General features: G+C 37.3%; 1 protein-coding gene across 1 annotated transcript in view; it reads right to left on the bottom strand.

The window, feature by feature from the left end:
* The window catches only part of LRP2 (LDL receptor related protein 2), a 118,758-nt gene extending 100,253 nt beyond the window's left edge, over window positions 1–18,505 (bottom strand). Inside the window, exon 1 of the mRNA XM_054381226.1 lies at window positions 18,412–18,505. Within this exon, the coding sequence (XP_054237201.1) occupies window positions 18,412–18,505 (94 nt within the window). The remainder of the gene's footprint in view (window positions 1–18,411) is intronic.
* Window positions 18,506–19,554: the final 1,049 nt, after the last annotated feature.

Raw genomic sequence — 19,554 nt, 5'->3', positions numbered from 1 at the left:
TTCCCACAATTTTAATATTTGTATATTATACAAACAAAATCAAAAAAAGGGGGGCAATAACACAAATAACTCTCAGAGGAGCACCTATACTACAGAAACCTATTTAGCAGGAATGCGTCCATTTTAAATTCACAAGCAGCACAGACTTAAATAAAGGCAGGGCATAATTTTCCACATTATTTTGCAGGGTAAAGCATGCTAAACATTAGTCTTTCCCAGAGATGCTAAGGATTTAAGAAAAATACTAATAATCCCCTTAGCTGATGTGGAAATCATTTCAGCAGTGGCTGCTTCAAAGTATAGAATGACATAAGTTTTGTTTTGTTTTTAAATAATATCTTAAGATTTAAAATCTTTCCTCTGAAGTACAGGAAAGCATATCTTCAGACAACACTTTAATAGCAAATATTTTAAAAGAAATTAGGCTTTCAGACTTTTATGGCTGATCAAAAGATACCCTGCTGTCATTCCCTCCTGCTTGATCTACTAAGGATTAAAACCTGATAACGAATCATTCTTTCTCAGGTGTAAATGCAGCTGGATCAGGCCTTTATTAGAGTCGACTAAAGAAATCTCCATTCCAGTAGAAAAGATAAAATACACTGTTTGTGGCCTTTTGTTGTGACTACAGCCTCAATAAAAAAGGAGTGAACAGTTTTATAGATCCCTGAAACAATGAGCTATTAGTAGATGCAACAGAGCTGTTTCATGTTAATTTGTTGTCAGCACCTCACAGAAGGAAACACTGAAAAAAAATGACACAGTAGCAAAGGCCAACTCTGAAGAAAAAAATCCTGTTTCCTGATGTAATTAATTGTCTTATGATAAAAGTAGATCTTTCAATTATTCTGAGTGACTTGTCCAGAGAAGATAATCTCATGAAGCACAACCATCTACTTTTTGAATTCATGATGACATAATAGCACACTACTCTAACTTCCATGTAAAACCAGGCATATCAACACTGTCAAGTAAACACAGTTAAGTGATCTGTTCCTAAGGGATATAGGCAAGCTACTTTATGCAAGGAATGTTCAAATCTGATTGTCTGGTAGTGACATCCTGATTTATAATGTATCCTGCAAATGGTCAAAAACTTCACTTGGATAAATGGTGGTACGGAGTGGTACAGGAGTATGTTCACCCAAATACCTTCTATAGACTAATGCATGATGGTGGTTGGTGGTGCAGGTCTGGGGTTGGTGGTGCAGGTTTCTTATCAACTACCTTTAAAACACAACAACCTCCCTTTCAAAAATGCCCTGAAGGAATGTACAAGTTCACTCTGGAATCCCAGGCCTTCTCACTAAAGGTTTTTGCCCTACAAAGCAACATTTCCATATGAGATTAGCAGTTAAAGCTCTAATAAGCATGGCACATAAACCATAATTTATCAGTTGGAATTACTATACAAAAGCAAATAATACATATGCCTGTCTATTTAATATATTATTGCTATTCAAAATCATTGGAATATTCATAGCCACTTCATTAAAAAGAAGTTACAATACAGAATTAAAATCTGTGTGTGCTTGATTAGAACTTCTAATAAAACATATGCTTATAAACAAGCAATATGAGCAATTTGCACTTTATTTCTCAATGATAGTCAAAAAAGTTCCTAGCATTATGTGCAACACTGCTAATTTGCCTATCTTGTATTAAGTTACTATAGTTAAACATACCCCTAAAGTGATAAAAAGGAAGAGATAACACTGAGAAACATTTAGAAAGCATGAGAAATGTAACTGAATGTTAACAGAAAACCTGCAAACCAGGCAGTTCTCCTACACTCTAATATTTTGCAGAATTACAGTTTCAAGTTGCTCACACCTACATGCAGTAAGCACTGTGTCAACATCCATTATTACAATTCTTCAGCAGACCTGTTGTAATTCCTTTAATTATGGCATTAGGCTTTGCAAATGTTATCTTGAATGCTTACTTATAACTAAAGGCAAAGAGCTCTGAAACTCATAAAAATATGCAAGACTGATGCTTCATTTTTCACTTTCAACAATTTTTAGAACAAAGAATATTATGTAGTAGATGCTTGTGTTTATTTATTAAAAAGACAGCCTTTGAAAGTAAGTAATATGGAAGAAGTTATTTGCAGTATTCAAGGGCACCTCTCACCAAGGTCCTAAAAGGCTTGTGTTCCAACTGTAAACAAAAACAATTCTAACTTTGATAAAGGAGAAAGTAATCATGGGAAAATGCATGATTACAAAATTACTGCTACAAATATCCAAGAAAAATACCCAAAATGAAAGAGAAAGAAAGAGAAATAATCACATCAGCAATAACCAGGCTTGTCCCTATAGGTAGCAATAAAGACCATTTTCTCAAAACTCAAATTTACATATTCTGTTAAAACCAGAAACTTCTGAAATTTGAAGAATTGTGATTTAGTTACTAAGAATTTCATTGTAAACAGTACTAAATTAAGCTAAAATGTTACAGGGATTACTCACTGACTAATAATGATCCACAGAGGAAGCTACATGGAGACCTAAAGGAATATTTCCATCACCCCATGCTATGCAACATGAACCTGAAGGATTAGTCATTACTAATTTTTTGAAAGGTTTTGTTTTCAATAGGAACTTTTCTTTAAATGGTGAGGAGGGTCATGAATTAGACATTACCAAAATTAATATTAATGAGCTAATTTCCATATAAGTTCTGACAGATACTGATAAAACCAGACATCTCTTTCAGGCAAGCAGAATCCTATTAGCAAAATTCCCAGTGAAAATAACCACTGAATTTAAAACAAGCAGTAAAACAATTAGTCTTCACTATCATGCTTAAAATTTGCTAACAGAAAAAGAATCTAGGTGATTTTTGAAAGTTCAAAATTCAGAACAAAGTTTTGGTGCTTTTTTGGTGTCACTCTACTTTTATTGTAATTCAGTTTTAGTCTTTTGACTGTTATGAAAGCACTGCTAAAATACAGACTAAAAATGCATGGCAGCCCTTATGAATCACACCAGAACATATATAAAGAAGAATCTCTGGGCATTAACAAAAATAATTTTGAATTATAAGAGCTGTGTCAACTGCTCAATATTCAGGAAAACATCAAGGGGAAAAAAAAAATATATATATAACATTTTTAATCCAAGCCAATCTGGTACAGAAAAATACAAACTGAAAATCAGAAACATCACTGGGAAAATACAGCTCAAAGCACTATTTCTAAACTTCTTGCTATACTTACTGTCTTTGGATTTTATGCTAACTTTGTCCCTAGACTTTCTGTGGTTCTGTGTCTGGGATTGTCTTATAAGAGACTCCTGAATGGATGTTCAAGATTCACAGTTTGCTCAGGTGAAAACAAGAAGGCTAATATTGCTGGCTCTGGGTAAGCTACTTGCATAAAGATTATGCCAGATAGTCAATTTACACTGGAATAAAGCAACATAGTGGTGATTTAGTTAGAACAAAGGTTGAACACAACACTAACCTAATTAATGAAAGACTGGGGGGTTGCTCTTAATAGATCTCTTAACCAAATGAAATAACACAATACAAACACTATTCAATACAATTTCCTTATGTTCTACCCACAAGTGTTGCCTGCATAGAAGTGGAGCATCCTAAAGCTAAACTACCACCAAAGACAAACCCCACTGCCACTAGAGGATGGTAGTCAACCTTCACACCACTAATGAATGCTACACAAAGGCACATGAAGTCTTCCGGAACTCCAGCAGAACAGAGAGGTTAATAGCTTCAGGCATTTCACAGCAGACTGGTTTAACCCATAAGGCTACACTCTTCAAAAGGAAGGCAGCCCATTACACCCTCTCCATGTCTGCTGTGCTTCATTTCCCCCAATAGGTTTGTGCGGAAATACTTGAGAACTAAAGCTTAAAACCAACCCTCTTGTATTAAAACTAGAATGTTATGTTTGGTTTTAATGGAAACCAATACTGCCTTATTCTCTGCCACTCTTTGCATTACTTCAGACTCCGTTCAGTTCCTCTCTGAAAAGTTCTAATCTTTTCTAATTCTTTTCATGCATTTTCTACCTGTCCATTCAACCTTGAAGCTCCTCACACTTTTAACTCTGTCTACAAATCTTTTGAATTGCATTGGCCATCCACAGATTAAGAGCAGCATGACTGTTCTGACTATACAGAATAGGCCAAAACCCCTCATTCCTCCTTTCTTCCTCACACTTACAATTCCTTTAAGAACTGCTAACATTCCTTCAACAGTTAAATTTGATTTCAAGTCATAAAGAATGTATTAAGCCCAGGGCAGATTGTACCACTTAAACTGGCCACTCAAAAATTAAACTTGCACTGCTGCAATTACTTCAGGAATAATCTCAACAGACTTTTTGTGTTTAAAAAAAGAGTAACATTCTTTAAGGCGATATTTTTTCAACTCAACAGTTTCCCTTCTAGTACATTTGCAGTTCTTCAACAAAAACAGTGCAAACAAAATGCACAGCACAAGCTCCTTTTCCACATACATTTCACAAAAAGAAAAATAAGTGACCAGCTCTCTTTTATCCCTTTCTGCCTTCCAATAAAAGATACACTTTGTTCCCATCCAGTGCCCTAACAGAACAGCCCACTCTGCTGGCCTTGCAGATAGAAGAATCCCAGAAAACCAACTTTCCATACAGTTTGATGTCAGAATTTTCCTTAGCTTAATTGCACGTCAAATGGCCTGAGGTTTTGGAATGCTCAGGGAGGGGAAGCTGAACCTCTAGAAATTCCTTCTCTGTTCACACTAATGAAGGAAGAAGTAAAATCCATAGCTCAGGAAAAATTTTTGCTTATTATTGTAAAATGTCCTGTGATACTGGAAAGTAGTATGTCTCTAGTGATTATAGTAGGCAAATGAATAATTATTTAAAACACAAAGAAAAGCATTCTGATAAAATTATACTAAATTTCATGTACCTTGACAATATATTTAACTTTTGGTCTTTCTACATTCTGTAAACTCCATTATATTCAATACAAACTATTCAGATTAAAAATAATAAAATAAAATAAAATAAAATAAAATAAAATAAAATAAAATAAACATTATAGAAAGCAGTACAAGATTTATCCAGTATTTGAGAGCTTGAATCAGAACATTTTCTGTACCTGCATGTCTCTCAACTGGATTATATTAGAGAAATAACTTTGACAACATCAATAAAAAGACAATATAAACATCAGTCTGCACTTCATATGACTGCAAGATATGTGTATATAGATTGATAGGTGGATAGGTGACTAGTCAAGGAACAACCTGGAGCTGAAGAGCTGTAGTGCCAGAGAAACAGAATTAAAACATTAATAGGGAAGTATATGATTTCTGTTACTGAATTATCATCCAATTACCTATTATAATGAGATAATTAGTAGTAAACCAGCATCTACTCAGTAGTTGATGAAGGACTCGTTGCACCTTTTACTGTACAAACACTCAACAAGAAGAAGGGTTATACCCTTGGTAGTTTGCAGTATAAAAGACACTTGAACTCACCTCAGCACCTCCATGTCAACAAGCCAAGGCCACACAGAATCATAGATTTGTTAGGGCTGGAAGGGGCCTCAAGGATCATCTAGTTCCAACCCCCGTGCCATGGGCAGGGACACATCACACTATATCAGGTTGCCCAGAGCCACATCCAGCCTGGCCTTAAAAACCTCCAGGGACAGGACTTCCACCATCTCCCTGGGCAATCTGTTCTAGTGTCTCACCACCCTCATGGTGAAGAACTTCTTCCTAACATCCAATCTGAATCTATCCATTTCTAGTTTTGTTCCATTCCCCCTAGACCTATCATTACCAAAATTCCCTCCCCAGCTTTCTTGTAGGCCCCCCTTAAAATACCAGAAGGCCACAATAAGGTCTCCTCAGAGCCTTCTCTTCTCCAAACTGAACAGTCCCAACTCTCTCTGTCTGTCCTCCTAGGAAAGGTGCTCCAGCCCTCTGATTATCCTTGTGGCCCTTCTCTGGACACACTCCAGCACATCCAGATCCTTCTTGTAACAGGGGCTCCAGAACTCAATGCAGTACTCCCAGGTGGGTTCTTTCCTTTATCAATGTATATTCATATTCCAGTAGCACATTCATATTCCAGGAAGTCACAGTATGAGAGGCACAGTTTGCTGGTATATTTATTAGACAACACAAGAAACAAGGTATACACCTTGATCCTATTGCAGTGGAGCCTCCAACCTTCTATCAATCAGTGTTGGAAGGATTCCTAGCCAGAGACTCCAGCCCTGGTGTTTTTAATGGTGATCAATGCAGTACTCTTCACAAAAGTTTTCTAGTCTGATTCTATGTCCATTTATTTTTTTTAACACCAACAGCATCATATGACACATGTGCAGAAGTACTTCTTTTATTTAATCTGACTCTTCTATTACACACTCCCTAGCCCCTAAGCAAAGATTTTTAGAAAACCTTTCAGTACACAAATCATATTGATTATTTCAGATTATTTTACAGACGGGATGTGGAAATAATAAAGGATTGAATTGATGCAGCAGATCTGGTTCTGCCTGACACTAACTGGACTATGAAATTTGAGTCCCAAGCACCAGTTGCACAACTTCCTCAAAAAATCAGCTGAAGCCCACGCATGACACGAAGAAAATAGCTTTTGCTCCACCAACCAGCAGAAAATGATACTTCTAGCCCTCCTCACTAAAAATCCATTCACATGTAGAACTACATATACTGTTGGATTATAAATAAAGCTGGTATCAGGAGGGTGAGAGGAATGAGAACTGAAGAGAAACTTAATTTGCTCATTTGTTTCTTTCTGTAAGTCTACCTGGTTTATTTCTATTTCAGATGAATAAATTAGATATTCTGTCCTCACAGGAAAAGGAATTTTGAGTAAGCCATGTCCTGAGTTCAGTGGAATGATGGGTATCAAAAGCTGTAATAAACGAATCTTGCCCATCAGAGTAGAACCCAGTCTGGAGACAGTAAAATCTGTATTATATTCTGTGCTTTCTGTCTGCATGCTCTTGCACATACAGACACTTGTCAGTTAAAAACATTGTTAAAGCTAATGCATCAAATCTCCTTTTAATAATACTCACACTCAAAATCTTTTTTAAAAATACTCTAAGTTAGTGTATTCTATGTTAAACTACTTGTTTTCAGTTAATACAGTTATAAAGGGCTATAGATTCATTTCCACTTAATGCCTCAACATAAATCCAAGAATTAAAGATATGCAGGATTTTAATCTAGTTAAACTAAGCAGGAAAGCTTTCCTGCAAAGAAAAAAAAGCATTCAAGTCTCCTGTAGACATGAAGTTCAAAGGAATGACACTGTAAATGCCTCTTAGCAACGTTAAAGATATTCATAATCCTCATCCTCTCTACATTATTTTAGCTTTATTAACTGAAAAAGGCATGAATGCAAATCACCTGATAAAAATAGAAAGGTTTCTAGTTTAATTTTTAATAAATCTATTCAATTATATTTTTTTTCTAGTATAAGCCTGAACTGTCAATAAAGAGAACTAGCTCCTAATTTTCTGACAAAATATGGGCCTCTTAGAAAAAAATCTGTCTTCAGATTTTTTTTTTCTTAAAGCTCTGGTATTCAGAAAATAATAACAATGGTTTCTACAGTGCCACTTCAAAATGAGCCACTCTGGAAAAAGCAAAAACAAAATAAGATATACAATATTTTAAAATTATTCACACTGATCCTAAACATAAGAAAAAAAAAAAAAAGAACAAACACTGACACACATGCTCATGAACAGCACATATCCATACCATGCACCTTTACCATCATACAGTACTATAAGCAAATTAATCAAAAATCAATTCTTTTATTAATGTTGCTTCAATTCACACACTTTTTAAACAGCAACAAATAAACTTTCACTGTCTTTACTGTCTTCTTAGTCCTACAAGGCAGAAATAAAAAATATAATCATTTTAAGCAAGAGTTGATACTAATTTCTATTGGCAAAGTAAACACTCCTTATACTGAACAGACGGAGTTCCTTCTGCCATTTAACTGTCAAATTTCTCGTACCTCAGTGATAGCTGTGAATCAGCCATTAATTTCCATTGGACGCTTTCTTTAAGCCTAACTGTATATGAAGTATTTTCCAAGGCAAGACTAATAAAAACTACTTGTACTCCTTTCTTAAAGGATTTAGTAAAGTTATTATCTGTGTGGTCTAACTGAAGAGAACCACTATTTGTAGTACTTAAAGATTAGCCTTCACAATATAAAAATGTATTTTAGACACATCACATGTAAAGAACACGTTTTGCACTAAATTGGATAACCTCAACCAGTTGTCTTGACATTAGGTGTCTTAATCCACATAAATCAATTGTGATTGTGTTAGCTGGGTAAGAAAAGCAAACACTGTGGATCTCTCGGGAAGCATGCATGTGTGAGTTCTCTTAAATCCCAGAAGCTTCTTCTCCATGAATGGTACATTAAATATGCAAAAATCTGTTCTAATTGACCAAATGACATAAAGAGGAAGAACCAGCAAACACAGTAGAAATAAAGACACCCCCAGTTACTCACAGAAGGAAGCATCCCAAGTATTTTCATAAGAATGAACCTTGTTAATGGTGCCAAGGCTGCTGTAGAATAACAATTGGGTTACAGAGTGTGGGGGGTAGAGGGGTGGTAGAAATTACCAAAGGAGGAAAATCTTCAAGACTGAAAACTATTTACCACTACATAGTGTGTGCAAAATGAAAAAGGAAGTGCTTAACTTAGAACACATACAGTACATGCCACTGAGAAAGTTCAATAGAAGCAGTAGCAGATGATAACCTTTTCAAGAAGCAATTCTCATTTTGAGAGCTGTACTGTTTTAAAAATAAATTTTCTAACCAATGTGCTGTTTGTTCTCAAAATCAAACCCCATGCTGGCATGGTGAGCTGCATTCAATTCAGTCATACGCTCCTGAAAGCTGATGAGTCATTGTAGAACTAGGAATCAGCCTCCATAAGAGCTTTCCAATTCAATTTGTGACAGTAAAATTTTATCATTTCTTGTATTTCTTTTATGTACTACAGCTAGATCGAACATTGTCATGCAATACATAACACTTGGCTAAATCACAAACCTTACTGGAATACTATATCACAAAAGTTATTAAATGAAAAAATTGACCCGTCATGCAAAAAAAACCCAAAAAACACACCTTCTCTGATGGATAATAAACACACTAAGTACATAAAGCTGAAGCTATTTCTCTCTTCCCACCACAGAATGTAATGAAATTGTTCGCTATCTGAGTAGTAGCATCATAACTAGTGGGACTCTAATTTTCTTTTCTTTTTTTTTAAGACCACTTCAACTGTGTTTCAAAGCATCATAGGGTACTAGTCGTTACTTTGTACTTCAAAACCAGCAATCATTACTTATTGCAAACTAAACATGTGAGAACATTTCAGAAAAGCAGGAAAACTGAAGTGCCAGTACAGAAGAGACAGATCATATGCTATAAGCACCTAGTGTGCCAAGATAGACATTCTGATGCTACTTACATATACTAATGTTGCTAGGAACTACATATATTTCATTGGATATATTGACACTCATCCCATTTCTTCCTTACTCAGCAGTGACTCAGTTTCGCTACTAGTTATGGCTGCTCATTCTTCATCAAGCTTCTTGAAAGGAAGCTCCACGTGCTAAGGCAAGTCTGAGAAAAGGAAAGATCACCTGAACAGAAACAACAACACTGTCCAACGTGCTCACACAAAATACAACTTTATCTTAACAGATCAGAAAACTATTTAATTTTTAAATGTAGTATATTTTCTTTGTAGTTTTCAGGGGAAAACAAATAGTTAATAAAATGCCTTCAGCTAAAGAGTAATACTGATTAGTTTGTGAAATTAAAAAGACAAAGTCCTTAAATTCATCAGAAGAGGATATATATGAGAAATATCATTTCCTACTGAAAAATTACCCTTCCCATAAGCCCCAATGGAACTATCCTTCAGGTAGTTGTAGACAGCAATAAGGTCTCCCCTGAGGCTCCTCTTCTCCAGGCTGAACAACCCCAGCTCCCTCAGCCGCTCCTCACAGGACTTGTGTTCCAGACCCTTCACCTTCTTGTTGCCCTTCTCTGGACACATTCGAGCAACTCAGCATCTTTCTTGAACTAAGGGGTCCAGAACTGGACACAGTACTCAATTTCTGTTCAGCCAACAGAAATTTGCCAGGGCTCAGATTAACAACTGAAGAAGATTCAGTTTAATTACTTTTCATGTAGCACAAAGGTAAAAAAATCAATTTTAGTACTTTGCTACATTTAAAGAGCATTAGGAACAAAAAATCATTTTCAGTGAGTCTTTAAAGCACATTCAGTGTCTGACTGCAGTCAGAAAAGTAAAAACTGCAAAGCTAATAAAGAACAGCTTTTATAGTCATGCAGAAGACACCACAAACTTTTGTTACTCGTTTCAGACACAAACTGGAGCTAGGGTGTTCATACAAAATGGTTTAAAAACCCATTAGATCTCACAGTAGTAAAAGTAATACTTATTAACACAGCTAGAAGGGCAACAAAAACTACAGCAGTATTCCACATCCTTGGTTATTGTCTAGTTCATTTATTGCAGTGCAGGTTGAGAACAGCCCCATAGTCCTGCTCAAAAGTGAAAACATGAGCAGTCTCATTCAAGTCACAGTATCACAGTATATTAGAAGTTGGAAGGAACCTCAAGATATCATTGGGTCCAAGGCCCCCCCCCAAGGCAGGATCACTTAGGGTAGTCTGCACAGAAATGCATCCAGGTGGGTTTTGAAAGTCTCCAGAGAAGGAGACTCCAAAACCGCCCTGGGCAGCCTGTTCCAGTGCTCTGTCACCCTCACTGTAAAGAAGTTTCTCCTCATGTTGAGGTGAAATCTATGCTTAAGTTTGAACCCGTTGTTCCTTGTCTTATTACTTGGAACCACCGAAAAGAGCTTGGTCCCCTCAACTTGACACCCACCCCTCAGATATTTATACACATTGATCAGATCCCCTCTCAGTCTTCCTTTCTCAAGACTAAATAGCCCCAGGGATCTCAGTCTTTCTTCATAGGGGAGATGCTCAAGTCCCCTAAACACCTTGTGGTTCTCTGTTGGATTCTCTCCAGCAGTTCTCAGCCTTTCTTGGACTGCTTTCTTGACCTGGGGAGCCCAAAACTGGACACAGTATTCCAGGTGTAGTCTCACCAGCGCAGAGTAGAGAGGTAGAAGAACTTGCCTAGACCTGCTGGACACACCCTTCTAGTCATCTGTTTACACTAGACAACTTTACAGAAGTGTTTCCCATCGTGCTAACACTGGTCCACTATTGCCCCAATGGAACCACTCTCGCAACTACCATGCTAGCCAAGCATTTCCTATATGTTCTTCAGCAGCTTTAAGCAGTGGTTTCATGGCCAGCTGAGCCAACCCACTGACTTACTATAGGAAAAAAAGAGTTTCTCTCACCCTCTTGCAACTTTTCTCCTTCTCCCACTTGCTATCAAGGTTCACTTTCTTTTCCAAACCCCAGTAACTAGCAGATCTTTCTGCATGCTGCTTTAAAACTAAGCCACCAGGAAGCCATTTAATTCCCTGGTTTAGCTTTCCTTCAGGTTTGTAAGGGAAAGCAGTACATTGAGAGGTCCAACGAGCAGTGGTGCTAGCACAAAGAAAGCATCAAGAACTCATGGTGGGCAGCAAAATGGGAATGGGACATTGCAGGAGGGAGGGAAGGAGAGCAAGCCTCCCACTTACAGCAGCAGCAGTGAACTGCTCAGTTGGCTTTTCTCTTCTCACGAAACTGAACCCTTAGATGACAAGGGCTTGATCAGATCTAAATGGGGCCTCCCACTAGTATTGAATAATGTAAACTTCACGTAGTAAATGTCTTCCCTTCTGGGCAAATCTAGGTAGGATTATTGATGTCTGTATGTGCTTCAGTTCTACAAGCCCTACACTTCTTCAGCCTAATCTGAGTTGATAACTTGCACAATGGTTTCAGATAAAACCCATTACCTAGGTTCTAAATATATCAGTGAATGTATCAGTTCCTGGAGTATCTTGTGGACTATGCCTTTGTTTGTATTGAGAGATGTCACAAAACACAACTAAAATCCTCATCCTTCTTCCACAAAAGCATGAACCTGCAATCCCCATCAAAGGGAATCCCTACTGGAACAGATTCCTATTCTCCAACTCAACTCAGCAGGGTGTAGTATCATGACCTGCTTGTGTAAGAAAATTGGGCAAACTGCTGCTGTAAACAGTGCCCTTTTGCTGAAGATCTGGCTTCTTGATTGTAAAACAAAGGCAACTTGGTCATGTTAAAAGCATAAAATAGAACAGGTCATAAAAGTAGAACAATTTCAGACAGACCTTATATGTCAATTCATTAATCCAAAACAAAACTCGTAACAGTGATCCTTGGATCTCTAATCCACTTTAAGCATTGCAAAACAAAGAAAACATTAAAAGCCTTGAAACCAACAGTAAAAGCTTATGGAATCAGCTAAAGGCTACCCATTCTATCAAACATTTCTATGCTTGCTCGTTAAATTTAATTTTCTTAAACTGAAAAGCATTCTGAGTTAAGGAAGCAAAAAGTTAGTAAAATGAACATTGTCATTAAAAAAAGAAAGACTTTGAAATGGATCTCAATAATAAGCTATTAAAAGAGATGTTTATTCTTTGCTAAATCCTAGTTTCTATCTTTTAAATCAGTACAACTCAGGGATAATTTTGAAATTAATGGAATTGCACTGAGTTGACTGAGAATAAGCCTTGTTATTCATTTAGAAAAAGCTCAAGGTGTCTTTATTTATTCGAGAATTATTCTTAAAGAAGTAGTTTAGCTTTAAACAATTTGAAAAAAGCTCTGTCCTTTATTTGCCAGGTTCTGTACAAGCAATTAAAAAGAAGCTGACAAATTATCTGATTATCATCACTAATTAGCCACAGCAGAATAAAAACATCAACTTCTCTTTAAATAGATGTCAACCTGCAAATCATTAATTAGCAGGGACCTTTAATGTTTTTCAACAATGACACAACTTCTAGAAAGTTTAATTTCCTTTGAACCATCCAAAGTGCTATATGGTTCCAGCATTTTTTAAGCAGAGCTCTATAGAGGATGAACAATTACAAACTGCTTGAAACGCTGATAAGTACAATACGATTCCAAGTTACATGTTTGTATATCTGAAGAGTTTTCACAAGCTATCAGATATAAAAGTAAGTATTGTAGGAAGACTGAATGGCATTTAACCCAATATTCATAAGAATAAAATTAACTACCTCTACAATGTGCCTGTTTTGTTTATTGTTCAACTAAAAATAGGAGTATACAGATTAAAAACAAAACAAACCAATCAAACAAACAAAAACTAAGAAAAACCAGAAGAACCTCCAGGTTCAGTGACAAATAATGAGAAGTTCAGAATTTGGATTTGATTTGGAAACAATCTAAGTCCAAGAAGGCATATGGAAGGGGAAAGGCTCTAAACACAGTGACAGATATCATGTCAATCCAGGAAAACTAAAAGGAAAATAATTAAAAGGCTTTAATGAAATTGCATTCTAGCTTTCCCCCAAATGAATCTTTGCTTATTTCCTGCAAAACACATGGAAAGTAAATCTGGATTAAAGTAGGATTTCATTGCTCAAATTTCCAATCAGCTCAATACAGAAAGAAGGTTTTGGGTTGTCTTACAGTGAAATAGAAGCATAGCATACATCACACATTTATCTTACTTGAAATCTCCTTAGATGCTCTGTCTCTGTTTGTCTTGAATCCTGTAGCTTAATTATTTACTGTAAGTCTAGCATTTGGCATAGAACCTAAATCTAACTGGGTGTCATCCAATTACTGCTTTCAATTTTTAACTAAAATTCTGAGGTTTGTCCCATTCTTGACTTTAGCTGATTACTTCACAAATTCCTGATATGCTTTACTGAACAAAATACAGGCAAAAGAGTAAATTATTAAGAAAATACAAATGATGCACTGAAAGGCCTACTCATTAAAAAGAACTACAGCAAAAAGAAAAAAAAATACTGTCAGTGTACAGAAACACCACTCATTAATAACAATGTGAGAAGATTAGAATTTGTTTCACTGACAGGTACTTCTACATTGTCAGCCCTCAGGAAATGAATTAGTTCCAAGGCAGGTAGGTGGACACTCAGTGTGGATTTTGCTCTTGGTTTTGTGTGACTACATCTCCAAGAAAAAAAAAATTATACTAGTCCAGGATTATGAACACTGCAGCCCATCAGTCATGCACAACACCTATTAAATTGTATGTCAGGATTGCATTGGTATGTTCATTTTCTTTGTTGTACTTTCTCTCTTCTCATTACTCCAAAATCCTCAGTCCCCAAGGAAAGTCCCTCACTCTGGGTCTTCAAACACTAGGTCTTGGCAGGGGTATAATCTCACAGACAGGCTTCTCTGTCATTTAAATGTGCACAGTACTGTGGAAAGGAGTATGAATACTGACTGTGGCCTGTCGCCTACAGCAACGTCACTACACATCATCCTACAGACAGATTAAATAGATTTGAGTGAAGGCAATGTCTAAAAAACACTGAATTATTAATTTGGAGATTGAACTATTACAATGCATGATGGAAAAGCACGTTTCTTCATGCCACTCTAGAATGAACTGCTTGTAGCCCTTCTCTACTACATCTTATCACATCGATTCATTACTGGCGTTGCTTCATGCAAATATTCATTGTGATTTCTCAGATATGCTATCACACTGTACAGACTCATCCTCAGACCAGCATTCATTCTCACACCAATAGAGACCTTATAATGGTAACACATTTCAGTCATGCTGGCCTGGGATACATTTAAATTGCTGATTTATCACTGCATTATAAATCAAATTTGGGGCACTAGATTTTGGGCACAAATCACATTTGCCAAGATGCATACAGAACAGATAATTAGCTTTCCTAAATAAACAAACAAACAAATGAAAACCCCAAACACTTTAAAATAGAAGGCTTCTGATCTTGACATCAGCAACAGAAACCTTTAAAAAAGTCAGTAAACTATGAGTTCTTGAAAAGAGAAGGAGAAAAAAATTCTAGAAGTCAACATAGCTGTGAACTTTTGGCCTCTTAGCTCAATATAAAATCCAAAAATTCAAAATACTGGCATATATATAGAGAGAGAGACTATTAATGGAGATGCTTGTTTTTCCAGCTGCATTTTCCAGAATTCTAAAGTTTGTACAAATATTATGATTATCAGAAAGAAAAATATACAGCCTGGCAAAGCAGTCATCGATGCCATATAATTCACATCAATGTAAATCAGTCATCTTTGCTTCCATACATAAAGCATGCTAAAGAAATAAAAAAATCCTCAGAAAGACAGGGGAGGCAAACAGCAATTTAAACATTTTAAACTCTTTCACAACACAGTGAAATCCATACCTTTATACAGCAATTTGTTACTTGGCAATAAATTGCAGCAAAGCCAAAATTTCAGTATAAGTACATACAAGTCTGAAATAAAAGATTATACTAGTAGTGTTTTCCAAATTGCACTAATTTCACAGAATTGATGACCAAAATCAATACTAATGTGATTTATTAAATAATTCACATTGTTTTAATACTAACACATTTATTTTCACCATTTCTGTTCAAAGCAGGTCACGAGGACTTAAGGGGCACCAAAAAGCAATGAAGGAAATTTTGATGATTTGATATACACAGGTCACAGAAATATTAACTATAGTAGATTTGTGGAGAATATTCTTTGTGTCTAAAAAGAAGAGTTCTGTTTAATTAAAAAAATATATACTTACTGTCTAAAAATAAGAGTTCTTTTTAGTTAAAAAAAGGTTTCTATCAATTATATATATATTATTTTACATATATACATGAATGATTCGATAAACACACTAACAGTTCTTCTAGTCTTGAACCAATAAGAACAGAAAAAATTCAAACACTCTCAGGTACTAAATCCTCATCAAAAAAAAGCACAGCAGACCTTCCATGGTAGATAAGGTGAGCCTGATAACAGATACTACGTGGAATACTGCATGAGTATGTAGATCTGGTATGCTTTGCACAGTAACATTAAAGAACTCATTGTTCAAATCAGAAGCTGCCCTAGTGATCTCATTTGCCTCCTGCAAAACTGCTGAGTACAATATTCACCCAGTGTATCCAGTTTATAACCAAGAGCATGAAGCACTCTGAGATCCCTCAAAACAAATATTAACCTTAGTCCCATGATGCTCCTTCTGGCAACTACCTTCACTTAGGTAGTTTTTTAGATTCCAACTGCATTTTTTTCTGATAACAGTTACTCCACAGGGTAACAAGGCTTATAGAGCAAAGGTTGCAGAACCAGGCCCTGTTACTACTGGCATTAGAAAAAGCAGTATTCTGATCCAGTTTAAGTGGAATATTTAATTCCAGTAAATCCAGAATTAGATAAAGAAAAAATGACTCATGATACTATCATCTGAGCAAGTGCTCAGGTGAAACTACTTACAGACTAGAAACGTCCAGCTTATACTGGGAACAATCAAGTACTGCTAAGAAAAACTTTCAAACACATCATGGAAGCACCTCTGAAAATAATGAGGATTAGGCAAGATAAATTATTTTCACTATTTTCCTTCTGCACCTTGGAATTACTTTTACGATTCTTTTAAAGTTTTTTCTTTAATTTAGAGTCTGACATGATCTCAACATTCAAGGACATGGGACTTTAGGGATACCAAATATTTCACAATAATCACGGTGTGGCCGAGATAATTATCCAAAGATTTTACTTGTATTGGTTACCCATAACTAAAACTATACTGGTTTATATTCAGCTATTCTACTTTGAGGGGGGAAACGAAGGAAGGGAGATGGAGGGAGAGGAGGAGGGAGATAGAACACCATGAAAGTAAAAACTTCTGAATTTCCAATGCCCATGAATTGTTCAAAGCTTCCCTGTGTTTATCCTGTCATTTACCTGACACATTCTGAACATTTAAAATTTCTGTAGAGCAAAGAGCTAAACTTTTAGATTAGCACTGCAACTTCCATTCTAGCCAATGTAAAATAAATCAGTGCATAAGATTAATTCCGCCCAGTGTGACTGACCTCCTTGGCTAGAGCTTTTGCAGGTCTCCTGCTGCACATTAGCTATCTCCTGTTTCCCTGCTCTTAAGTGGGACTTGCTATTAGCAGTTGCTGTGTAATTACTTGATTCTGTCTAAGGAGCTTAAAGTAAGAGTTGAGCAAAGAAAGGAGATTAACAATTTGAACACACACGTAATACACAGGCGCACACACAACCAGCAGGACTGCTGGGTCAATACACGGGGCCAAGCAAATGCACTTCAGTCACTCTTGCTCCAAGAAGATAGCCATTATTTTTATTGCAGGGCAATTAAACAGCACGAAGAGGGGGCAGACAGGAAAAGATGGGCTGTAGTCACAGGCTTGGGAGAGGACTGGAGACACGGCTGCTCCATCCCCAGCAGCCAGATTAATACCAGAGGAGCGGCACTCAGCCTGCTCTGCCCGTCACATGCTCCCAGATGTCGCTTAGCAACAGCAAAGCCCAGAGAAAAAGTTCTCCCTCTCTCAACTTCAAATCTGCGTCTGAGACTGACTGAGGGGAGCTTATTGTGCCCCAGACTAAGCATCTGTTTCTTTCTTGTAGCCTTCTGTAAATGACTCCATATACCACACATACACAAGCCTGTCCACGCAAAACCCCCCTCACCGGCACAACCTGTCTACATGCAAGCGCCACAGTCTGTGCACTTCTCATGAAAAACAACCGTAAGTACAATTTTAGTGGTCACCAAACCTGCTCTTGGAATGCTGGTGAACTCTGCTCTGCAAAACCACCCACACTTCAGTAGCAAGGAGGGCCCGAAGATCACAAGGGGAAGATGCAAACGTTCTGGGCTATATTTAGTTAGTTTTCACCCTGCCCACAGCCAGTAAGCCATACTCACTACACCAAATGTTGCCCACTTGGAGCTCTGTAAAACTGTGGAGTTGCAAAGTGTGACTTGTCCCTCGAAATTTAGCAACAGTTGTGTGTTGCTGTCTTGTATAACTAGAAAAGCGTTTATACAAACGAGGAAAAAAAAAATCAGAAACAATATCCTGGGATCATTTTGAAACCAAAACAAAGTGAAGCTGAAGAGGTAGTGGTGTTTGTAGTGGTTTTTTAAGGCGCTACTTCCTTTTCCACAACAGAAATCGACTCCATCAAATGACTCCTGGAAAGAGCCAGCTGTCTCCCCTAGCTATTAGAAAGAACTCCCGTTCACCCTCTACTTTCAGACACTTTATAGCTTTCTCTTAGAAGTCCCCAGGTCAGGGATGTGCCCCTTGCGGTGCAAGTTCCATTTCGGGAAGGCTGAAGCATAGTGCTTACCTTGGCAACTGCCCTGCATTATGCATGCAGTGAATAATATGAGCAGTTTGCAAGCAGTTGCTGCTCTTCCATCCATCCGATGGTGAGGTCCCATCTGGGCTGGGATGCTCCAGCTCCCTCAGAAGCTGGCTCCTCGGCTCCGGGGTGCTGATCTGCACAGCAGCAGCACAAGGAGCCTGGTGTCTTTTTCTTATCCCGCTAGTTGCAGAAGAAAGGCGTGCTCGCCTGTTGAGGCATCGCGTTTTCTATAAACTCCCACCCTCCAGACATTGCATAAAGCTCTTTATACCCGGTGGCCCCGGAACTAGCATGAGGGAATCAAGCACTGCCCCAGGCCCTGCAGCCACAGGCTGCCTCTGCCCCTCCTTCCACACTTATCAGGATAGGCAAAGATGGTTCCAAGTCCCTGCACTCTGCAGACTTTACATCAGAACCCATTGGTGCTACACTGCATACGTTAGGCAGATCTGGGGAATTTCATATTGCAAGTGAAATACGTCTCCGAAATGTTCCAAACAAACAAAAAAACCCACAAACAAACAAACAAAAAAGTATTTTTGACAACTTTTAAAAACGTCAAAATACCAACTTACCAATGCAGGGAACAAAACTTATAACTTTCCACACTTTCCAGTATCATTATTATTATTCCTCACATTATTGTGAAAGGAAAACTGCAGGAATTAAACTTCAGCACTTTCTTAGTAAGTAAAATCATTTTGGTAAAGTGCTGTGGCTTGGCATGCTTTATGTATCAGCTGGAAGCATCTTACTCTGGTTCTAACTCTCCAACAGAGTGTGCAGCACACGTGAGATGTCTGCCTGTGCTTTACTGCTACCATTTCAGGAATCATATGCCCACTAATAAGGGTAGAACAATGCATAGTATCATGGGGGAAAGATAAAGATCCTCTAATACTGCAGAGTGGAATGCAGCCTTGGGTAAAGGGCAAACATTTTGAAGGTTCTGCCTGCAGGATCAGAAGCATCATATACTAACTGTGAGTTAAACTGTTATTTTGGTTTATATTAGTTAGAAACAGCCTTCCATGTAGCAAATTTAGTTATGCCAAGCTGTTCCTTTCTCTGTATGTGTGCACACATGCACATGAACAATGACTACTGTGCATACATGAGAGAAGG

The sequence above is a fragment of the Indicator indicator genome, chromosome 5 (assembly GCF_027791375.1).
Source record: "Indicator indicator isolate 239-I01 chromosome 5, UM_Iind_1.1, whole genome shotgun sequence".
Lineage (NCBI taxonomy): Eukaryota > Metazoa > Chordata > Aves > Piciformes > Indicatoridae > Indicator > Indicator indicator.
Note: the sequence above shows the minus strand (reverse complement) of the source record. Positions and strands in the feature narration are given on the sequence as shown.